Source organism: Palaemon carinicauda, chromosome 43 (genome assembly GCF_036898095.1).
Source record: "Palaemon carinicauda isolate YSFRI2023 chromosome 43, ASM3689809v2, whole genome shotgun sequence".
NCBI lineage: Eukaryota > Metazoa > Arthropoda > Malacostraca > Decapoda > Palaemonidae > Palaemon > Palaemon carinicauda.
Window position 1 is genome coordinate 21,765,339 of NC_090767.1, and position 25,219 is coordinate 21,790,557.

At 44.6% G+C, this 25,219-nt stretch overlaps 1 protein-coding gene and 1 long non-coding RNA gene across 3 annotated transcripts in view; one reads left to right on the plus strand and one right to left on the minus strand.

The window, feature by feature from the left end:
- The window catches only part of LOC137633638 (uncharacterized), a 7,516-nt gene extending 6,309 nt beyond the window's left edge, over positions 1-1,207 (plus strand). Inside the window, exons 7-8 of one of the 2 annotated variants that reach the window (XM_068365896.1) lie at positions 152-328; positions 821-1,207. In XM_068365896.1, coding sequence (XP_068221997.1) covers positions 152-328; positions 821-1,023 — 380 coding nt within the window. In that variant the 3' untranslated portion in view covers positions 1,024-1,207. The remainder of the gene's footprint in view (positions 1-151; positions 329-820) is intronic. The other variant, XM_068365897.1, reaches the window with a different exon arrangement.
- The window catches only part of LOC137633640 (uncharacterized), a 100,929-nt gene that overhangs the window by 43,642 nt on the left and 32,068 nt on the right, over positions 1-25,219 (minus strand). The window lies entirely within an intron of this gene.

A 25,219-nucleotide genomic window follows, 5' to 3' on the forward strand; every position in this document is an offset into this window, starting at 1 on the left:
CTGCGTACGTGAGTGGGTGAAAAAGTGAGGTATATTATAGAAATAATGCTGATTATTATTGTTTCTTAAGTCTAACTCCCTCTTTTCTTCCTTTCCCTCCTCCTCCTTTTTCTTCATATTCTTATTCTTCATCTTCTTCTTCTTCTTCCAGAGTTCCAGTGCAGAAGCCCAGCAAAAAGAGTTCCCGGAGTTGGATGCCTGATGGCAATCAAGCCAGCGTTAACATTCCATCCAATGAAGAAGAAGTGCGAAGAGGAAGGAATGAGACTTGTACAACATATGAGTCTGCAACAACTACAGGATATACGTCGCTCTTTTGGATATTTGGGTGAGTTAAGTATTTTATATAGAATTGATAAGAGAGAGAGAGAGAGAGAGAGAGAGAGAGAGAGAGAGAGAGAATGTGGTTTAGAAAGAGATTTGCAGATTTCGGCGGTTGAAGGATATGGCAGTAACAATTGTGTTCCGTCTTCTCTGGAGCCACCCATCATCATTACAGAAACCGCTAAGGTTAAATATGAAATCACTTTTACTTATGCACGCACACACACATACTCACACACACACACACACACACACATATATATATATATATATATATGTGTGTGTGTGTGTGTGTATTTGTATGTGTGTGTGTTTTTGTGTGTGTATTTTTGTGTGTTTGCGTGTGTGTTTAAATGATCATCAAAGTCACGGAGAATTTCTAGATTGGTAAAAAAAAATAAAAATATGTAATTTTCCTTATATCGTTCATATTTATATTTGTTCCTTTCTTTTTCTCTTATTTCTTATGTTTCTTTTCAATTGTCTCCTTTCAAAGGAGTTTGGGTTGGTGTCTACGACGGGAAGTGGACGAGTGACGGATCTCTCGTCCCAGAAGACCTTTGGGTGGAAGGATACCGATCAGACCCTTCGAGGCGTTGTGGGATCATTGACTGGGATACTTCTTCTTCTTCTTACAAATTGTATCAATGGGATTGTTACTATAAGTCTTATGGTTTTTGCCAATTCCCGATGCCCTGAGAAGGACGACGTTCCTTCAACCTCCCCCTGATGATCATCTTTGATTTCAAGATTCCTTTATGTTCATTTTAGTGTATTACTTTACATACATCCATCCACGGATGTATGGATGTATGAATATAACCTTCCATCACTATAATGTATCAATATATCCGCTTAACAATATATCCTAGCAGAGCATTAACGATTTTTTTATTCTTTTTGAATCCTTAAGAAATATATTGATAATTCTGAATCAGAAATGAGGAAAATTTCAGACACAAACAAAATGTTTTAGAAATGTTAAGAAAATCAAAAGCAAGTGTTTACGGTGTTCCATGTACAGAGTAAATGTGTAATCATCTTTATGATTTTGTTGATAATATCGGTCTATAGGTCTGCTGGTCGGTTGCTTTGTTAGGTCACTGTATTTATCTCTCTCTCTCTCTCTCTCTCTCTCTCTCTCTCTCTCTCTCTCGAAATTATTGAAATTTAATTTTTGATCAATCTAAAAACACATTAAGAACTAATACCTAAACACAGTAACTGCTTTCCTTTTGGAGTACGTAATAATAATAATAATAATAATAATAATAATAATAATAATAATTTAAACAAAGCGTTGAAAGTATTTCCTCTTCCGATGTCGACCGTTAGTCTCACTGATCACTTTTCTATATTTCCCAAAATTAGATTTTCTTTCTTTCTCAAATCATTGATTAAATAAGTCACTTGTGGTAATTAATGAATTTACACTATTATTCTTTTAGAAGAGAAAATTATTGCAATGTTCTTTTTTATTATATACAGTGAAATTTGAATAAGTTTTATGGGTCTATGAAATCATACTTTACTCCTTTATTTTGATTTTAGTTTGTGCCTTACGCTTTTTGCCAGCAAGGGGTTTTATAGCCACAAAAGGCTATAGTTAGGAGAGAGAGAGAGAGAGAGAGAGAGAGAGAGAGAGAGAGAGAGAAAAAAAAGTTCATTTAAGCTGGACATTTTTAAATTGTAAGTAACGGAGTACATCCAAACTTTCTCTGAGTAATTCAAAGCGTTTGCAAGATTTTATAGTTTTTACTTGCTTATCTATGATGAGTTTAAGATACAGTAAGAGAAGATCTACTTATCTCTATATATGTCAACATTTATTACATAACGGTGTATCTTACCTCAAGAATGGTCTAGACCAAGGAACATTATTAAATACCTGGTAGTTAGTCAACTCTAGTTGTTTGCAATCAGGGCCAAAAAGGTCATAGGTGTTTCAACATCGTCCCAAACAATTTGTCTAACATAATTCATCCAAATAATTCTAAAAGTGATGAATTCATCTTTCATTTGGTAACATAAGTTCTACGGGTATGAAACAGAAATTGAAACGAGGCAACATATCTTTGGTTGAATTAAGGAGGACAGCTTTGATTGGTGAATTGGAAATGGGTGGTCAGTTTCAATAATAATAATAATAATAATAATAATAATAATAATAACAATAATAATAATAATAATAATAATAATAATAATAATTTTAATAATAATAATAATAATAATAACAGGAAATATAAGAAAGGGAAGTCGGATGCCCGGCCACTGTCCAGTGCTCACCAGCTGCCATTCATTTTCTGAATGATATTCAGAGGGAATTTTTTTCTAATATTTTAGAAAAAAAGGTTGTGGCATCGGAAAAAAAAAAACAAATGAAACAAAATTCTACTAAAATAAGAATCTCCCACCATCACCACCCTCCAAGACCCAGAGAGAGAATCTCCAACCATCACCACCCTCCCAGACCCAGAGAGAGAGAGTGACAGGAGAAAGAATCTCCCACCATCACCACCCTCCCAGACCCAGAGAGAGAGAGAATCTCCCACCATCACAACCCTCCCAGACCCAAAGAGAGAGAGAGAGAGAGAGAGAGAGAGAGAGAGAGAGAGAGAGACTCCCACCATCACCACCCTCCCAGACCCAGAGAGAGAGAGTGACAGGAGAAAGAATCTCCCACCATCACCACCCTCCCAGACCCAGAGAGAGAGAGAATCTCCCACCATCACAACCCTCCCAGACCCAGAGAGAGAGAGAGAGAGAGAGATAGAGAAAGAGAGAATCTCCCACCATCACCACCCTCCCAGACCCAGAGAGAGAGAGTGACAGGAGAAAGAATCTCCCACCATCACCACCCTCTCAGACCCAGAGAGAGAGTGACAGGAAAAAGAATCTCCCACCATCACCACCCTCCCAGAGAGAGAGAGAGAGAGAGAGAGAGAGAATCTCCCACCATCACCACCCTCCCAGACCCAGAGAGAGAGAGAATCTCCCACCATCACCACCCTCCAAGACCCAGAGAGAGAGAGTGACAGGAGAAAGAATCTCCCACCATCACCACCCTCCCAGACCCAGAGAGAGAGAGAGAGAAAGAGAGAGAAAGAGAATCTCCCACCATCACCACCCTCCCAGGCCCAGAGAGAGAGTGACAGGAGAAAGAATCTCCCACCATCACCACCCTCCCAGACCCAGAGAGAGAGAGAGAGAGAAAGAGAGAAAGAGAATCTCCCACCATCACCACCCTCCCAGACCCAGAGAGAGAATCTCCCACCATCACAACCCTCCCAGACCCAGAGAGAGAGAGAGAAAGAGAGAGAGAGAGAGAGATAGAGAAAGAGAGAATCTCCCACCATCACCACCCTCCCAGACCCAGAGAGAGAGAGAATCTCCCACCATCACAACCCTCCCAGACCCAGAGAGAGAGAGAGAGAGAGAGAGAGAAAGAGAATCTCCCACCATCACCACCCTCCCAGACCCAGAGAGAGAGAGTGACAGGAAGAGGGAGAGTGTGTGCTATTATCACCTCAAGTGACTGAATATTACTCTATTTTAGTCTGCTCCCAAAGAATTATCTTCGACAATAAATAAAATGAAAAATATAAAGAATTCCTGTTCTCCTATTCGCAGTTTGGTTCTTTCATACACTTCTATGCAATATAAACTAAAAGATTACTATCTGTGGATTTACCAAAAGTAAACGTAGAGAGTAGAGGTCCCCTTTTTTTGTTTTGTTTCATTTGTTGATGTCGGCTACCCCCCAAAATTGGGGGAAGTCCCTTGGTATATGTATGTATGTATATTATGGTACAAGATTTGCGCACAGTAGATATTATATCTAGATATATCTACTGTGTGCGTACTGTGTATTATATTGTGAGTATAATACACAGTAAACTATACAGTACCACATATGCATCATAAAATAAAGGCCCTTTTTAATTTGAGTCTATGTAGAGCTTTGTCATGACTGGTTGGAGAAAACCTCCAAAATGGCCACTACTATGTTGTACTGTAACAATAACATCTTAATAGGGAACTACATTCAAATCAAGTCTTTCAATACTAACTGAAGTCGATTGCTCTTCCTCCCCCTACATCCATTCAGGGATTGAGGCTGTCCCTTCCAGAGGAGGAGGAACAGCAATAATGTTCGGGAAGCTTTTTTGAAATGAAGAAAACCTGGCCAGAAAGGTTTGCTTTTACCTATTCATAAACACGCATACATAAAACCATAGATGAACACTTGGTATATAATCAACCTGGAGCGTGATCGAGAGCGACTCCTGCGACGCGACCTGCATCTTGTCCTCCTAGACCTAGAACTTCTGGACCCGGACGTTGAACGTCGTCTAGAGTGCGACCGTGTTCTATGAAAGAACGAGAATACGACGTAGAGTAATCTTCCGACTTTCGACGTATTCTTCGTCGAATTATGGAAGGCCTAAAATAAAATCGTCACCTACTTCCTTCTGTGTATATGGATATACTGTAAGTACAAAAAGTACTAAAATATATTTCAAAATACATTTTCAACAGCTGTAATTAGCATGTTAACATATTGCCATCAAACATACTTCTAGAATGGGAAGCTATCAAATCTAACATTATTTCACATGATTAAACCCAACCCTTTTATGAAAAATCAAGTTTTCCATTTAAAAATCATTTCAATACAGTACTTCCCCAATTTTTTATCACTAGCTTGACGAAAGAAACAAACATCTTACAGGGTTTTTAAGCTAGTCTGTCCCGAGTGATTGCAACCTTCGACCGACAGGGGTCTTGTAAATAGCATCTGTTCAGAAAATTCAGCTTTACAATACTGTACTGTACTTTGACTATCAGCCCACTAAATTGTGGGAAGCTCTTTATATGAATATTGAGTAAATATTGAAATAATAATTCTTTGAAAAAATTGCTTTATTTCAATAAATCTTATCCAATATTCTCAAGCTAAAAATAGATGGTTGTAAATCTAAAAGTAAATTGAAAACCCACCTAAGGAAAACACAGATATCGAAAGAAAAAGGACAATTCTGATACAAAACTCTTTGCAGCTTCAAGGATAGCGACAATCTGGTTATTCTTTTCACGTGATGGGCAAAATAAGACACCATTTAGCAATCTTACCGTCAGTGGGAACATTACGAGTGAGATTCAGTGTCCGAGCGTCTAGGACATCCCTTGCGAGAGAGGCCAGGCAAGCAGAATTCTAAGAAAAATGCTTACAAATAATCAGGTATTTCTCTTATACAGTACATACCTAAGTGTATCCCTGTTTCCCAAAAATTCAACATCATACCATCAAAGGGAGTATTTACACAAGATAGATCTCCTTAAGATGTCCCATGTAGCACCCAAAGGACCTGAAAATTGGCATCCAAAGGAATTTCCATCTTTCAAAAAGGCATTGTTACCTTTGATAATGATAAAACTAAGTCGCCACCTAGATTATAGTGGGCACCCGATAATCAAAGTCTTCACTAAAAAAAAAAAAAAGAGATGGCTCTATTATGCAAAAAGCAAAACAGTTTCTTAACATTGCTCTAGATCTAGACAATGACATTTTTACTGACTTAACAAAAAGTCTTTTCATCCAGGTTGTACTCAATGAAGGAATTGAGAGCAGGAAACTGGAAATGTCAAGGTAGACTTTTTGTGTTGAAATCCTTCTTTGCCTAAAACTCTTGTTAAAGGGGTCATTTTTACCCATAGCTCCATTTGAGGAAAATATAACATTGCCAGAATGCAAGAGCTACCAGAAAGATCTCTAACGTTAAAAGTCCTTAAACACAATTGAGAATTTTTTCTAATTAAAGGAAAGAATTTACGAACCCCATCCAAGTTCCAAGAGATGTCTCGAGGTAGGAGTAGTTTCGATAACAAAGGATCTGATAAAATCCCATAGAACGGCACCTCGTAGTAACGGGGGATGTTGAGAAAGGAGAAGACTAATTGGTAAGGGACCTCTGATAGTGGTTTTAACACGCCCCAGTTACTATACCGACACTCTATAAGGGTGAGCGAGCTGGGTATATTCCTGGCATTCCATGCAACTTTTTTCTCTGGTATATTTAGCAGTATTTATACCATAGAAATGGTGCTTTAAGGAGCATTTCACTGGGCGACACAGGTCCCTCGCCCAGAAATAGATTGTTTCCTTTGTCAAAATCCCTTATTTGAGCTGCTTGACACGTCAAGCCCCAAACATACAGAAGCCAACAAAGAAGAGTATCTTTTATTACCAGGTACTGAGGTATTCTTAGCATAGTTAAGAAATTTGAAAACCTTAATATCACCTCATGAATTTAGTGACAAATCTAGAATTGTACCAATCGTAGCATACTAGCTAGCCTTGAAAGCCTCTATGCCCTGAGTAGGCTCAAAGTGGCCAATAACATTAAGCTACAAATGTACAGTAGATATAATGTATCTGTAATCACACTACAGATGATACAGATTGAGAACATATTGCCTTATCAATTTTGTGGAATTCGTCAACAAAATTCTACCTTTACAGGGCTTCTAAGCCCTCCTATTACTGTCAAGTCTGAAAAAATATTGGGGTCCACTAGAACCATGGTAAGTAATTCACTTTATTAACTTGTCCAAGTAGTAAGCTACTCAGGAAGTCTTAGTCCATGTAAGTTTGATCGTATAAATTACTTTTAATACAAAAGACAGTATTAGACATATCTAGGATTAACTTTAGGGTAAGAATGGCATGCGATTAGGTTAGGCTAGACTAATTAAACCTTTCAAGGTTTAAGCTAGACTACACTTATAGGCTGAAGTACCTGTTTCTTTGCATATCCCTTTTGTTACAAATAATCATATCAGATACACGGACAAGATGAGAACTTTAGAAATGTTGTGGTATTTGTAAGGAGAGTAAAATTAACCTGAAAACATTGTGGTTTATATTACCTGACTTGTCAGGCTAATTCCAAACTCTTTAACCTCCCCATTTTTTGTTCCTCAAATAGAAAGACTTAGAAATCATTTTATTGTCTATTTGTTCCCTAAATGTTTCTCTACATTTGATTTTCGACGCCCAATGAATCCAAGGCTTGCTTGCTCCTTAAAATTCATACACTGCCAAGCATAGCACAACTTTATTACTGTGACCTTACTAAAATACAGAGAGAGAGAGAGAGAGAGAGAGAGAGAGAGAGAGAGAGAGAGAGAGAGAGAGAGATACCAATACTTTGAGTAGAGAAAATAACAAACACATTAATACCCAAAGATACAAAATTGATTCTTTTTGGAGTGGATTTTGTAAGATGATTTTTTTCACAGATTGAATCTTGTTTTACAAGTAACATGATCTTAAAATTTACAACAAAATTTCATTTAGTACCCTGAGTATTTTTTCGTAATACGAGGCGTAGAAATCTTCGTATGTCGTTTCGTAAAATGAGTTTTTTGTATAAAGAAACATTCGTATCTCGAGGTTTCACTATATCATTATGTCTATTCTACACTTAGGTCACTCGGACATCCCATACTTTGTGCTATAAATTAGATGTTCCTTGAGGAAATAGTGAAAAGCAAAGACATCAAGTAAGATCAGTAGCTAGAGAACTGCATTAGCTATGCAATATTAAAACAGATAGTCAAAAGGCAAGACAATGGATCCCTCATGGTGGCAAAGAGAACTCACCTTGGAAACTAGCTCTGATATCATTCTGCATCAATACATAAACACTCAGTAGTCTGCTAATTTCAGTCTTATGATGTCGAGAAATTGTAAAATAGTACGTATTTTGCATAAACACATATATATATAGAGAGAGAGAGAGAGAGAGAGAGAGAGAGAGAGAGAGAGAGAGAGAGAGAGAGAGAGAGAGAGACTTACCGTGATCTAAATTGTGATCTTTCATCCTTGGAGGAGTCCAAGAAAGACATGACGGGGGTCAATGGCCGATGCAATAAAGTTCTGGGCCTCTTTGACTCTCCTCATGGCTTCCTCAATTTCTCACTGCGCTGCCTCGTTGCTCTTGGTTTAGGGCTTGATAATTGCAGTGGAAGAATGGTTCACTCTGGAAAGAGAAACGATATCAATTCAACTATTAAACACTATAGTAACGTATAATAATGTTAAGATGAAAGAAAAAATCCTATAAAGACTTATAGAATGTAAAGTCTAAATAGTTTTGATAAAATCTGTCAAAATATTTTATATGACTTTTCTGCTACAGACACAAGAAAAGACAAATTTGAAGATAATTTGTATTTTTCCCGTAATACAAACCTGGAGGTTTTTTATTTGGATTATCTTCCAGCTTCACCAAATAATAATCCAAATAAAAAAGTGAACAATTGAAAATTGTTTCTCCATTACAAAAATCACATTAATTCTACCCGTTTTACTTTAAAATGACCCAAGCATCTCTCTCTCTTTTCCATTGACGTTGATAAGGACTTCAAAATGGGAGATAGGTCAAACTACTATTGTATCAGGCTAGCGTGAGACACAAAGGGTCGCACTGGGTAAGGACAGCGCAGCAAGATATCACGACGCGACCAGAAAACTTGCTGGAGGTCAAGACCCGAGTGAGCATGCTCTCCGATCCCGGGTCGCCTCATGGCGCGTATCACTCCGCCAGAGGTTCCCCCGCATAGAAAACGGAGGTAGGGTAAACTACACAAAATTTTGGTCGGTTGGGAGGAGATCCCAGATACTCCTAAGACAGTAGTTCGAGGTAAGTACTCCGTGTTGGAACAAACTACTATTGTATCAGGCCATTACCTTAAAAATCACGCATTCCCACACACATTATCTCTCATCAATTGCAAATATAACTAACACCTTCAAGTTCATGCAGAGTTAAGCTTAATTCTTTTAGCTTATATATATATATGTTGCAAGGTTCTATTTTTTAAGGTGGCCTTTTCTAGTTCTTAGATCTTTAGCACCCCCTGCAGTAGGATGTAACTGCCTGGCCCCCTAGGGCAATTGTTGCACTACCATTGTGGACTGGGGTTCTTTTATTCATATCTGGGGTGCGGCCAGTTTTCACGCATTGTCTGTTTGTGATAATAGTTGATTCAACACTGTACAATATTGCACAAAATTTCCAACAAGAGGAAAATAGCTACAGTATAGTCTAATTCACTATGGAGGAAAAGAACCAGAATAAACTTAAACATAGAGTAGTAGGCTTAACAGAAAAAAATGACACTCGGCTAACATAATAAAAGCTACAGTTAACAATAATAAAATAAAACATTTTAAAAGTAACTTGTATTTTTCCTAGCCATACAACTACTTCTTCTCCATCACTTACAGCAAAAGAGAAAAAAAATTACAAATTTTTGTCAGGAGCTGTCTGTACATGCGTACAGTACTGGAAAGTGGCCAAAACGAAAGTGAGTAGTCTACAATTGGAGCCCCTTTCCAATCGGTGGTAGGATAGCTGCTCATCATCCAACTTTAATATCTCTAAATAAAGAACGAGGGTTTGTAGGATGCGTAGGAACCTGCCAGATGTGTGGTAGAATCTGTGGTTCTAGGATTGGTCTGCACAGTCGCGTACAATGGCATCAGCGACAACAACATTAATTTAATCATCATCACCAGTTATTTAAGGAAGCAGTATTCGTCATCGATTCAATGGACAACCATAAACTAGGAAGGAACAAATATACCTTGCAGTAAACGTACCTGTCCCTGATTGCAAACAAAATCCCTCTCTCAACCATTATAAACCTATTTGCATAAGAACAACTAGAAGTTCTACATACTTTACATCACACATTAAAATACTTACTTGATGGGCTGTCCCATGAATTCCTGATGATGCATTTTCAGCGCTGATATTATTAAAAGGTTGCTCAGAAGACTCCACTAATGCATTTTTAGTTCCATTACACTCCAATCCAAGACGCAGATAACGAACTTCTCCAGCTTTAGCTGCTAGCTCCATCAATTCCTCAGCAGTTACCTATGAGCAAAAAGTCCCAAGACTGTACTCTCAAACATAAATATATCATGAAACTTATGCAAATATGACAAATTCGTAGATAATTTGTATTTTTCCTAAGTACAGTATACAAACCTTAGCTATTTAATAGGGGTATTACGTTCGGCATAGCTGAAATGACGAGCCATTAACTTTTAACGAGGGTTTACTACCCACACCGCTAGTTAGCGGGGGTAGGGAAGGGTAGCTTGCTACCCAACCCCTCTCACACACCTGTGCTTGAGCTCACTTTGCTTGGAGGTAGGACTTCAAGGGGGATAGGGCTGTCGGGCAAGTTTGGTTAAATAGCTAAGGTTTGTATAGTTAGGAAAAATACAAATTATCTCCGAATTTGTCATTTGTTCCGTAACTGGAATACAAACCACGCTATTTAATAGGGGTGACTCACCCATTAGGAATGATGGACATCCCAGCCAGTCTGGCTTTTGGCTTTGCCCGGGGACTCCTTATTTGAGTGTGTAAGCACCCAAGAAATAAGGAGTCCCTGCACCTCGCTAGAACCTTGCTATGCAAGGTCTGCGGCCTACACAAGCTGTGTGTGAAGGTATGAAGTGTGACTCGTCCTAGAAAGTTGTTCTGAAGTTCTTTAGAAGGAAAAACTGTGTAACTAGGACTTTCCCAATACCACCTCGTCAGGGTATGGGGACGTAACAGTATTAATATTAATACTAGGAACACAAGGAAACATGATTTACCTGCAGTGGTTTGAGGTAAGCTATGCAGAGAATCCAAGATGCTGCTTTCCCCAAGAGAGGGGAGGATGAAGAAAAGAATAAGGGCCAGTCAAACAATGCTCTAAACCTTCTGCTACTTGTCCAATAAGGACTTTGAGGTTTTAAACCAGCTGTTGTGCAGCCACCACAGTACTGATAGAAAAAGCGCCAAGTCTCCTGTGGGTTACGTCTTGCAGGTAGTGGGATGTGAACGTGGTCTGTCTTTTCCACACCCCAGCTTGAAGAACCTGCGTCACTGAATAGTTTCTTTTGAAGGCCAGGGACGTAGCTATGCCCCTGACATCATGTGCTCTGGGGCGACGTGACGGAGGAGGGTCTGGATTCAGTGCAAGGTCAATGACCCTGCAAATCCATGCTGAGATGGTGTTCTTGGTGACCCTCCTCTTGGTCCTTCCTGTGCTGACGAATAGTGCAGGCACACGAGGACGGGCTGCGGCTGTTCTCTTGAGGTACAGCCTCAAGCTCCTCACTGGACATAGTAAGAGATGGTCTGGGTCATCTGTTATAGTACGGAGACTAGAAATCCGGAAGGAGTCGAATCGAGGATCCGCTACTCTTGGATTCTGAGTCTTAGCAATAAACTCAGGGACGAAGCTGAACGTTACCTCCCCCCATCCCCTTAAATGAGCAATGTCATACGAGAGACCATGAAGTTCGCTGACTCGCTTGGCCGAGGCCAAAGCTAGCAGGAATACCGTCTTTCAGGTTAGGTGGCGATCTGATGCCTGGTTCATACGGAGGTCTCTTAAGAGACCTGAGAACTCGAACCACGTTCCATGAGGGAGGTTTCACTTCCGACTGAGGGCAGGTAAGTTCATAACTACGTATGAGTAGAGAAAGTTCTAGCGATGAGGAAATGTCCATTCCTTTGAGCCTGAAGGCCAGACTTAAGGCTGAGCGATAGCCTTTCACTGCCGAGACTGAAAGGCGCATTTCTTCACGCAAATACACGAGGAACTCCGCTATTGCTGGAATAGTGGCATCTGGGTGAGAGATACCCCTTCCACGACACCAACCACAGAAGACTCGCCACTTCGCCTGGTAGACCCCTGCGGATGACCTGCGCAGGTGTCCAGACATCCTAATCGCAACTTGTTGCGAAAATCCTCTCTCAGAGAGGAGATGCTGGATAGTCTCCAGGCGTGAAGCCGCAGTGAACCTACGGATTTGTGGAAGATGTTGGCATGTGGTTGTTTAAGAAGATTGTGTCGTGGAGGGAGTTCTCTTGGTGGCTCCGTTAGGAGTTGCAGAAGGTCCAGGAACCATTCTGCATGATGCCATAGCGGAGCTATGAGGGTCATTGAAAGATTGACCGATGTTCTGGTCTTGTTGAGTACCCTCCTCATCAGACAGAACGGGGGAAAGGCGTAAACGTCGATGTTGTCCACCGTTGTTGGAAAGCATCTTGCCAGAGAGTCTTGGGGTCTGGGACTGGGGAACAGTACAGCGGGAGCCTGAAGTTCAGGGCCGTTGCGAAGAGGTCCACAGTCGGAGAACCCCACAAAGTCAGGACTTTGTTGGCTACTAGATGATCCAAAGACTACTCGGTACTCACTGAGATACTCTGCTCAGGTTGTCGGCGAGCACATTCCTTTTGCCCGGAATGAAGCGTGCCGATAGTGGTATCGAGCGGATTTCGGACCATCTCAGTATTTCTACTGCTAGATGGGATAGTTGTTGCGAAAAAATACCTCGTTGTTTGTTGATGTAGGCAACTACTGTGGTGTTGTCGCTCATCATCACCACAGAGTGACTTGCCAGGTACTGATGGAACTGTTGAAGGGCCAGAAAGATGGCCTTCATCTCTAGGAGATTTATGTGGAGGTACTTTTCTGACTCTGACCAGAGGCCTGAGGTCGTGTGGTGCAGAACGTGGGCCCCCAACCCTTTTTTTTGAAGCGTTCAAAAACACTGTCAAATCCGGGGGGAGGACAAGAAGATCCACTCCCTTTTGTAGGTTCTCGTCTGCCACCCACCACTGGAGATCCGTCAGTTCCGCAGGTCCCATGGGGATCTGGATGTCCGGGGAGTTGTCCGCTTGATTCCACCGGGACTTGAGTCGCCACTAGAGGGATCTCATCCTGAGGCGACCATTGGGAACGAGACGGGCCAGCGATGAAAGGTGACCGAGGAGATGTAACCACTATTGGGCTGGAAGTTCTTCTCGTATGAGAAAAGGTCTTGCGACCTTCCTCAGCCTTGCTATCCTGTCATCTGATGGGAAGGCTTTGTGAAGATTGGTGTCTATGATCATGCCTAAGTATACCAGTTTTTGAGTGGGCAGCAGTGAGGACTTTTCGAGATTTACCATGATCCCCAGATCTTGGCAAAGTCTTAGAAGTTTGTCTCGGTGTTGAAGAAGGGTTGACACCAAGTCTGCTAGGATTAACCAGTTATCCAGAGAACGGAGGAGACGGATGCCAATCCTGTGTGCCCAAGATGATACGAGGGTGAACACTCTGGTGAAGACTTGTGGTGCTGTGGAGAGACCGAAGCATAGCACCTTGAACTGGTACATTCTGTTGTCTTGGCTGAATCTTAAGTACTTCCTTGAAGACGGATGGACTGGGATCTGGAAGTACGAGTCCTTTAGGTCCAGTGTGCACATGAAGTCTTGCGGTCTTACTGCTAGTCTGACTGTGTCCACCGTCTCCATGCTGAACGGAGTTTCTTTGACAAATTTGTTCAGATCTGAGAGGTCGATGACTGGTCTCCAGCCTCCAGATGCCTTCTTTTCAAGAAAGAGTCGACTGAAGAGGACTGGGGATCCGTCGAGGACCTCTTGGAGAGCGCCCTTCTTCAACAGGGTCTGGACTTCTGCCCGAAGGGCTTGCCCCCTTGCCGATCCCATGGCAAGGGAGTTCAATAACACTGGATTCGTCGTCAGGGGAGGTAGAGAGTTATGAACGGGACGCGATATCCTAGACTGATCACGGAGATTGTCCAGGAATCGGCCCCGAGTTGCTTCCACCTGTTTGAGCAACTTTGTAGGCATCCCGCCACTTGTGGAAATGCAGGGGGACTGCCTATCCTAGCGTTTGCGGTCTCGGATGCTCCCTCTAGTAGGATTTTTGCTTCCCCAGGAGGACTTTTTGCCTTTCCTTTCTTTGACAGGAAAGATCTTAGACACCATAGTCTTTGCTGCTGTTGTCTTCGTAGTGGTCTTGACTGGACGTGACTGCTGTAGTGCTGGAGGCTTATAGGGCTTGGATGTTAAAGCCCTATGAAGGAGGGAGTCTTGATGAGAATTCCTCCACCTCTCAGCGGCATGTTCCACATCTTTAGGCTCGAACAGAACAGACCTCTCTATGGAGGAATGTCTGAGCCTATTGATCTCGGCACTAGGGACCTTCTGATGGAATCTCTCAGCTACTGCATCCCGACGTTTCAGGATGGTATTCGCCCACAGGTTCGAGACTTGGTGGGCCAGATACTCGATCGTGCGAGTACCTGAGAGAAGGAAGGTTTCCATAGCTTTCCTGGTACGTTCCTTGGAGAAATCCTCAGAACGTATCAGGATACCTAAGGTCCCCAACCAGATATCGTGGCTTGCATAGTACAGTTCACGACTTTCTCCTGATTGAGGATCTCGGCTGCTGAAAATGAGACCCGACGGTTGGAGTCTCTCTCAAGAAGGACTCCCCTGGTTAGCTCTTCCAGCACGTGGTGAAGTGGAAGAGCTAGACAAGGAGGTGGGAAGAGCTTCTTGGTACTGGAACGGTTGGAGGAGGACATCTCGGAGACTCAATACTACGCAGTACTCTAGAAGTTTTATTCCAGCTGTTACCAAGTTGTGGAATGATCTTCCTAATCGGGTTGTTGAATCAGTAGAACTTCAAAAGTTCAAAGTTGGAGCAAATGCTTTTTTGTTGACCAGACGGACATGAGTCTTTTTATAGTTTATATATGACATTTTTGTTGTTGACGTTGTTAATAGTTTATATATGATATATCTCTTTTGACATTACTTTTTTTAGAATGATTTATTGTTAATTTGTTCTCTTCAGTTATTTATTTCCTTATTTCCTTTCCTCACTGGGCTATTTTTCCCTATTGGAGCCCCTGGGCTTATAGCATCTTGCTTTTCCAATTAGGGTTGTAGCTTGGATAGTAATAATAATAATAATAACTGTTGTGAGATCTTGTCACTGGTACTCTCAACACCTTGAGACCAGGGCAGGGCTGCACTGGTCTTAGAGGGTTTCTGAGTACCAAAGACACGGTCCAAGACCGTGTCTTAGCCCTCTCGAGGAGAGATCTCTGGGTCGGAAAACCCTTTGAGAGCCCTCATTAGAGTCAGAACTTGCCAAAACGCATATCCTGACTCTTGCTGGTCTCTTCCTGATGTAGGATTTGCAGCGAAGTCTCCTTCTGTCCCCAAAGGCTCTTCTTGGGGAGAGTCGCAGACGTTCCTTGAGTGGCTCGCTGGCTCCATCCTATTCTTAGTAGAGGACTTCGGCAATGTTTTGGAGTCCTTGGATTCCTTCCTTGGAAGGATGTAGGACTCCAACATTGACGAGGGTGGCATGTTCCTTTCAATCCCCGACTGAGTAGACACCTCGGCGCGAGGAGAGGTTTCCCCCGTTGGTGCGATGGGGGAAAGTCCCTCTTCGCGTGATTCCCCTGGGGACGGGAAATCTTCGTCCGAAAGGGAAGTAGAGGCAGTCTGGGGAAAAGAAGGAACCTGCCTCAAAGGTCTGCGTGGAGTCAGTTTCACCCTTGGGAAAGTTACCGCGTCTGGAACTCCTCTTTTTCTCTTCAAAAGGGTAGAAGCAGCCATGGATCTGTGCCCTAATTAAGAGAGGACAAGCTTGAAAGCCTGCGTTATGGCTCTGATCAGTGCACTGAACCAGGGCTATTGGCTGACAGATGCGCTGTCAGATATACCCTTTGAAGGGACAGGAATTGAAGGATCCCTGGGAGGAGTCCTCATCATTGGTGGGTTCACCTGTGATGGCTTTGGAATCCTGGACCCTTCTAGATGCTTCCCTTCTCCCACACTGGGCGGTGGTATGCGCTTGCAGGGAGGGGAATGAGGCGATGGCGACTTTGCCGTGTGTAGTTCAGCAGTCTCGCGCGCGGGAGACTGCTTGGGCGCGCGGGAGACTGTGGGCGCGCGGGAGACTGTGGGCGCGCGGGAGACTGTGACTGTGGGCGCGCGGGAGACTGTGACTGTGGGCGCGCGGGAGACTGTGACTGTGGGCGCGCGGGAGACTGTGACTGTGGGCGCGCGGGAGACTGTGACTGTGGGCGCGCGGGAGACTGTGACTGTGGGCGCGCGGGAGACTGTGGGCACGCGGGAGACTGTGGGCGCGCGGGAGACTGTGGGCACGCAGGAGACTGTGGGCGCGCGGGAGCGTGGGCGGGAGACTGTTGGTGCGCGAGCGAGCGTGCGGGAGACCATTGGTGCATACACACGCGCGCGGGAGAGTATTAGCGCACGGACGCGTAGGATCAATACGTTGAGTGCGCGGGCACGCGGGTGAGAGTTCATGCGTGCCTGTACCAGTCGTAGGGCGCGCACGCAGGAGAAAGATCCCTAGCACGCGGCCGCGCAGTTGAAACATGTGAGGCGCGTGGGCGCGCGATAGAACGTTGGCGCGAATCCGTTGGAGAGGATAGGCGAGAACGTGCGGGGCGCGCGCGTGTATCCTCGCAGATGTATGCAGGAGAAGGCTGGCACGATGGTACTAGTTGGCGTGTGGGAGAAGCCAGCTTTGTTGACTTTCCAGCAGCGCCCAGATCAGTAGATAGTTGGTGCGCAGGAGAGTTAGCTGTTGGGCGCGTTCGAGCGTGGGCAGGAGACTGATGGCGCGCGGAATAGCGCTGGCGTGTAGGAGAGCGCTGGCGCGTAAGACGTTGACCGCACGCAGGTGAGAATTGGCGCGCAGCTGGGCCCGAGCGTGTAGGGGAATGTTTGCACTTAGGCTCAAGCAAGATCTGGCGCGCAGAAGAACATGGGCGCGTATGTGCTTGAGGGCCCGCGTAGCGCGTGATGGAGCTATGCTCCTGTTGGGACGTGTGCGCGTGTTGGCGCATACGCCCTTGATGCCCTGTGTTAGGGTTTAGAGATGGGGCCTGACGAGTTACTAAAGAGAGCTCGTCAGGTTTCGTTGGCGCATAGCGCGTATCTGATTGGCGCACCTTAGCGCGCTCCGGTGAAGCCTTGTTAGACCTATGTAAAAAAAGGTGACGGCAGGTGGGCAGGTCTATCAGGTGGAAGGTCGACGTGTCCTTTAAAAGGACGACCTTCCACTGAAGGAGTTTGCGAACGATCTGCAGAAAGGTCCAGGACCAGTGCAGGAACAGTGATAGGTGATCAGTCTCGAGGCTCCTCTGCGGTAGACTGCAACGAAGGTGATGAACCAAAGAGGCGCCTCCTCACCGCAGTTAAAGGAAGGCCTTTTTGGCGAAGATGCCTTCCGACGATTGCGTCCTCTGGGGGCCGTTGGATCAGCAAGCTGACCTTCTGCAGTCCTCCGAAGAGGAGTCTCTGTAAGTGAACTCCCCCGAGGGGAAGAAACACCAGCAGGAGAGACTGGCGATGGACTTAGTTTCTCCCTCGTAGGTTGAACAGAGACGGGAGAAACTAAGCCGTCAGCAACCGTAGGGTTTGAAGAGGCAGAGGTGATGGGTGATACCGCATTGGATACCTCTGACACTACAACGTCGACAAGAGACAGAGGATCAACCTCTGCCGGTGATGGCGGCGATTGCTCGACGGCGGCACCCAATCGGATGTAGTTAAGCAAAACCTCCTTGGAGGGCGAACCTGTAAGCCCCAAGGAGGACCAAAGCTGAAAAAGGGGGGTTAGTGACATATCCTCCCCCGGGGGGATAGGTGGAGCTGCTTCGCTAGGGGAAGCAACGTCATCTCTCGAGTCCCGAGATTGGTAAACAGTGCTTCGGTCTATGCTACCACTCGACGGTCTCTCGAAAGAGACCGACCGAGTGGGAGCTTCCGAGGAGGTTTGGGCACGGAAGAAGAGTCCTTGGGTTTTTCTCCTTTCAAAGAAACCTTCGAAGGAGAAATATCCCGTTTGGACTTCTTCCATCGTCGCGAAAACCTCTCCCACTGAGAGGTAGACCACTCCCTGCACTCACTACACCTGTTGTTGCTATCACACCGTTGGACCCTACAAGAAGGGCAAAGGGCGTGAGGATCAGTCTCGACCGCCGACATGAATGTTCCACAGGGGCGGTCGGGAAACACAGGGCAGGTGCACATAATCACAGAGGCCAACTTCACAAACAGAACTAGAAAAAGAAAAAGACAAAAAAATTAAATGGCAGCCAAATGACGGCGAGGATGAGAGCGGACACGTCCGACTACCATCCGAGCCGAGAGCAAAGTGAGCTCAAGCACAGGTGTGAGAGGGGGGGGGGGGGGGGTAGCAAGCTACCCTACCCTACCCCCACTAACTGGAGGTGTGGGTAGTAAACCCTCGTTAAAAATTAGTGGCTCGTCATTTCAGCAACGCCGAAAGTAATAACCCATATTAAATAGCTAAGGTTTGTATTCTAGTTACGGAACAAATTAGAAGCGCAAGAGAATCTGAGGAGACACGACTCACCTTAGAGACCACGTAGATGACAAGGGAGTAAACCCCATCACTAACATCTCTTGGAACAACAGGCCTCTCTCTTCAGACTTCTTCTAAACTGGCCCAGAGGAGGAGGAATGGCCAGAGACATTAGCCAGCTGATCTTGACTGACGCAAACCAGACCTGTCATCGACGCCTTCCGGGATGCTACCCGTTCTTGCGTACGCAGCAGCAGCCATCCGTGACGGACGTGACAACGACCAATGTACCATCTTGTACGGGAACAGGTAAAGCCAGGACGGGCTGGAAGAAAATAAGTCTGAATAATACGTAGTTTCTATCAGAGATCAATAATCATTGCAGATGAAAACATAATCTTTTGCTCAATTGTCAATCAATCTCAAACAATGCTCACTGAAACCAAAATTGAAAATAATTCCAAAAACAGAACACAGATGATAATGGGGACATTTTTTCCAGCAACCAAAAGGTAGTCTCAAAAATACATAAAAACTAAATTCATAATCGACCAATGATAAAACATAACAAATCTTAAAAGTAATTTCTATTTTTCCTACTCATAAAAACCTGAGTCCAATTTGGGAGATCACTTTGGCGCGAGCTGGAATCGGTTCTTGAAATGGATAACGAGCATCGCAAAGCCCCTCCCCCTCCACAGATGCTTCTCTATTCAATCTTGCTGCTACAACCTGGGACTCAGAGGGACGGTTTGTTCCCCCGCGACATACAAACCCTCGTCCTTTGCTTCTGGAGACTCACTTCCTGCTTGGATGGTCAGATGGCCCCTCAGAACCCCCTGGAGGATTCTGTATCTTCCCTGAATGTCTTCAAGGCTTGTTCTGTGGAGAAGCAAAGCAGAGACACTATGGATTCTGTATCTTCCCTGAATGTCTTCAAGGCTTGTTCTGTGGAGAAGCAAAGCCGAGACACTATGGCCACCTATAAGTTTATCGTGGGGATGACAAACTGATAGGTCCCGGGACGTACATATTTCTGTTTTGTACCAAATCAAAGAGACCCTTCCCCAAGATGACATATCAGCAAGAGTCCAACACCAGGAAAATGAGTAATGGGTTGGTATTAGATTCACCATCTCAAAACTCACATGAAGAATGGGGAGATTTACCTCTTTGGTTACACAGAAGTTTGAAATGCAACTCTCCAGCCTCTTGTCCGACCAGCTTGCAACACTTCAATCGCTGACCCCATGAGAGAGGCAGAAGAAAGAAGGAGAAGAGCCAGTTATACTACATTCATTCCCAACTTCTGTTAAAATGATACCATAGACGAGATGCAATCTGTCCTCATAAGGGCTTACTACACAACGGTTTGAACAGCCACCACAGATCCAAGTATGAAGAACTCAAGAGACTTGCGGATACATACTCTCATGTAGAAGGATGTGAAGGTGGTCTGCCTTCCCTGACACCTGCCTTCCTCACCTGGCCCACTGACTGGTTTCATTTGAAAGTAGGGAGAGTTGGGGCAATACCCCTAACTTCATCTGACAGAGAGTAAGCTCTCTGTTGAGGCTCACGAAGCCAGAAAAGACACCGTGTTCCCTGACAGCTCTTTTTTAGATCTGCCAAACCCAACGAAGAGATTCCTACACTCCGGCCTGAGGTGTGGGGTTCTCTTCATACAACACCCGAGAGACCTTACGGAATACGAGATCCTCTCGTCTTCCTCACCGCCTGACACCTCCGGGGGGGAGGGGATGGAGGATTCACACCTGGGGTCCTAGGCCGCTAGATTCTTTATCTTTGCCCCAAAATTGGGCACAAAACTAAAGGAGACCTCCTTGGCTACGTAAGAAATACCGCGCAACTCGCTCACTCCCTTAGTCGACAGTAAGGAAGTAGGAAGAATGTCTTGAGGGTCCGATCCATTTCTGATTCTGTCCTCTTCAAAGGTTCGAATGGGGTACGCGTAAGAAACCTGATTACCAGGGTCACATCCCACTACAGGGGCCTAAGATCCCAGGGTGGGCAAGATTGTTTGAAGCTCCTCACGAGCATTGACAGCTCCTAAAAAGCCCAGAGGATTAAATCTTCCAGTGGATACACCACACTCTAGGCCTAGAGGTAACCTTTGACGGCTGCAACTGAGAGATGTTTTTCCCGATGAAGGAAGACGAAGAAATCCCTTTCTACGACACCAATCACAGGAGATGGCCCACTTAGCCTGGTAGACAGATGCAGTGGACCTCTGGAGATAACTAGACATCTTATGTGTAATGCCTTGTGAAAAGCCTTTCGCTCAAAGGAGATGCTCAACAGTGAAGAGATAAAGACTCCAAGGGCGAGTGGTAACTGCACAGGTGCGGCTGACAAAGAAGAGGTGGCCATAAGGGTAGTTCTCTTGGGACCTCAACCAGAAGAGCCGGCAGATCGGGATACAACTTGGCCTGTGGCCATCTTGGAGCCACCAAGGTCATTCTGATTCCTATCATAATCAACACCCTATTGATTACTGGCCAAATCAGGGTGAATGGGGGAAAGGTGTAAATGTCCATGTGATCCCAGAGGTGTTGCCAGGCTTCTTCAAACACTGCCCAGGGATCGCAAACAGGTTGATCCCCGGTGAACCCCACCGAGCAAGAAGCCTTTCCTTCACGAGAGGCTGTAGAGACCACTCTGCTCCTGCAGCCTGGCCCTGATGGCTGAATGTGTGGACTAGGTCATTCATCTTGCCCAGAATGCACCTTGCTGACAATGCTACAGGGTGAAACCCTGCCCAAATAAGCATCTGCTTCACAAACTTGCCGAGGGGAGCGCTAGAACATGCCTTCTTACTCGCTGATGTAGGCCATTACAGCGACTGCCAAGTGCTTCCTCAAACTTTCTTGGAACACTTGCAGACAGAGGAAAGACACTCGCATCTCGAGGATGTTGATGTGCAGATGCCTGTATTCCTTGGACCACACTCCTGATACAAAGACAGATGAAGATTCGGACTTAAGAAGTCGAGTGGGACTTCCTGATGAGGATTGTTCTTGTCGAGCCACAAGGCAAGATCGTTTCGGACCTCCTGTGATACTGGCACAAGATGTAACAGGAGATGATTGCTTGCTACCCAGTGATCCTTCAGGCACCAATGAAAGGATCTCTGGTAGAGAAAACCTAAAGGAATAAGCTTTTCTTACATTGACTGACGTTTGAGAAGATGTTGCCAATGTTAAACTGGAGCAACTGTCTTTGCCAGGAAGAGTCGTGCAACCTCCCCAAGCTTGCCGATGCCATCGTCTACGGGAAAAAGTCTCGCTGCTGCCGAGTCTATCGGCATGCCCAGGTACTTCACACCCTCTGCTTGGGTATGACATTTCAACTTTTCCCAGTTTACCCCAATCCCCAGATCGTGGCAAAGTGCAAAAAGTCGACCTCGATTCTGAAGCAACTGTCTCTTTGAAGAGGGCAGGATCAATCAGTCGTTGAGATACACACACAGTCTGAAAAATAGTCATTGAGGGAGAAATGGAGGTACTTCCAAGAAGTCAGATGAACAGGCAGTTGAAAGTATGCATCTTTCAGATCTACGGAAAGCCTGAAGTCTTCCTCTCTGATGGAAGACACCACAGACCTTACTTTTTCCATCCTGAACTTAAGTGACCATCAACTCAGCACTCAATAAGGACGTACCTTCAGCCTTGAGTCTCTACTCCGGCTAAGACGTGGCATTGTTTGGCATACAAAAACTTATCTTGTTGGACCTTCTTGAACCGTACAAATTTTTAGATCCACAGATCTGACTATCCACCTGGTCCAACGCAAGGTCAACCAGGGCTTCGATTCAAGAGCGCCACCGAAATGCCGATAAACAACCGATGTCCTCCCCGCTGGTGGAACCACCGTAGCCTCCCCCAAGATGTTACATTCACAATGAGTGCCATGACCTCCAGAAAAGAACTCTCCAACGCAGGGTAGGCAGCCTCCGTGGGCATCAAACCGCAGGCCAACATCCCCACGACCTCCTGCCCTTGAGTACCGTCGTCCGCTGCAGCGAATGAAGGCGATGCCACATGCTACGGAGTCTGCTTCTTCTCATGATTACATCTATTCCATCCCAAGGACAGAACCAGGCGCATCATTTGGAGAAGACAAAGGCCCGGCAAGCCCAGGGCCAAGGAAGGAGAACTCCGGCACAAGACAGCGTGGCGCTAGACTCAGCACACAGTAAACCCAGCACCCCAGGTCAGGGTTGAAGGACACGAATGGTATCGTGTCCATGGGCAGAGCCCTTCGACCCACATTCTCCACCTACTAGAGAGCACAAGCCCTCTAACATGGCATCAAATGGTGCCACCCTCTCTTCCCAAAGTAAGCCCATGCAAAAGCAGGAAGCCGCAACAACTTTCTCATCATGCCTGAAACAGACCAAGTGACAAGCTCCCATCCGTTCCGGCCGACTACCGGAGTAGACGGATCAGCAAAGGCTACCCGGCCCTCTAGCCTCGCTACTGGGATTGCTGGAAGTGACAGGGATAGCCAGCATAACCCGACGGGGAACAGTTACTGGGCTACCTGAACCCAAGCAAGACTCTAATCAATGGCCCTGCGGGAACCACACGGGTACCATCCACCTATCCCAAGAGAGAGGTGGTGTCCTCGGGAACCAAGTCCCACGACTACAGCTGGCTTTCCTGGACTTTTGTTACCCCTTCCATAGCGAAGTGGAACAGTCAGGAAATGAATTATCCAAAGGAATAAATAAAAAAAGAGTCAACAGCAGCAGAGAGGTAAGAACAGCAGCATCTACATCCACCCTTGATGCAGCCAAAGCCAAATTGAAAGTGACATAGTCAGACGAGCGAGTGAGTGAGTTCCCTTACCAGTCTGTTATTACCAAACTGAGTTGTTAATGATCCAATGGAGATCTCACCTTTGGCAGAGACAATGAAAGGTTTGTATAACCTCAAGAACAATATGCCTCATGTAATATACCACAAAATGAACAGATGTTCTCATGCAATGAACTCCTTAACTTGCAGAGACATTTGGCGCATGAGTGTAGGCTGTAAGGTAGGTATTGCAAAGGACAAATTTGGAAATAATTTCTATTTATTATTATTATTATTATTATTATTACTAGCCAAGCTACAACCCTAGTGGGAAAAGCAAGATGCTATAAGCCCAAGGGCTCCAACAGGGAAAAATAGCCCAGTGAGGAAAGGAAATAAGGAAATAAATAAATGATGAGAATAAATTAACAATATATCATTCTAAAAACAGTAACAGCGTCAAAACAGATATGTCATATATAAACAATAAAAAGACTATACAAACATTGAGCTCTTTACAGTGGATACTATTTCAGTGAATGCTGAAAACTAGCCAATAAACTTTTTAGACAGGTACAGTACAGTAAAACTACCCACCACTAGTTAGTGGGGGGGTTGGTAGCAGGGGGGGATTAGTCGCCCTGCTCAAACACTCACTAGTTAAGTAACGTCACTTTTTAATGGCAGGCAGGACTTTCCGGATGTGTGAACAGGTGAGGGGATACTCTAAGAATGTCCTCTTGGAGAACTTCCATTCTTCCACTTATAAAAGCTTGCACATGCACAGGAGAGAGTGAGAGCAGAAAAGGGAGCGTGCAAGGAGTAAACACACATAGTTGAGGGCAAGCTCCTGTAGGAGTGCAAGCGTGCACAGTAGCTTGTAGTGGGCGCGAATCCCAGCCTCGGGTGAATGGACGAGGGTGCGCTCATGTTCATTGTCTTCTCTCTGTCTTTGGTGAAGGAAAAAGAAAAAGTAAGCATTATGTAAGTAACTCCACTTGATCAGTCTTCTTGAACTTCCTAGTTCATAGATGGAAAATGAAGGTTGGGGACCCTTCATCCCGACCTACAGAGAGAAGAGACGAAGGAGAGAGATTGAGGCAAAAGAGGAGGAGAAACTTGCAGTTCTCCTTGAAGGGTTGTTCAGGCTGACGACGATGCTCTAACTGGGAAGAGATCATAAAATGAAACAAAACAACCAGGTAAACGTCCCAGCACCTTAACAGAAATGGGAAGACAGAAAAGGAAAGATGCCGGCAACAACTTCCTCCTTTACCAGATCACATCGATACTAATGACTTCCAATATTCTTAGGATTAAGTTGTCAAAGAAAAGAAAAACTGTCTAGAGGGAACAACAATGTAGGATCAGCCGAAAAAACCGACAACTAATACAGCTACAGTTATCAAGAAACTGATAAACCTTTCTTCTTCCAGAAAACCCTCGCAGAATGTGATCGTCCAACCAATTATCTAGAGGATTAAAACAGCCAGTTGAGAGCGCCAGAACCAATTATCATTATTATTACTAGCTAAGCTATAACCCTAGTTGGAAAAGCATGATGCTATAAGCCCAAGGCCTTCAACGAGGAAAAGTAACCCAGTGAGAAAGGAAATAGAGATAAACTACAAGAGAAGTAATAAACAATCAAAATAAAATATTTTAAGAACAGTAACAACATTAAATTAGATCTCTCATGAATAACCTATGAAAACTTCAAAACAACAAAAGGAAGAGAAATAAGATAGAATAGTATGCCCGAGTGTACCCTCAAGCAAGAGAACTCTAGCTCAAAATAGTGGAAGACTATGGTAAGGAGACTTTAGCAC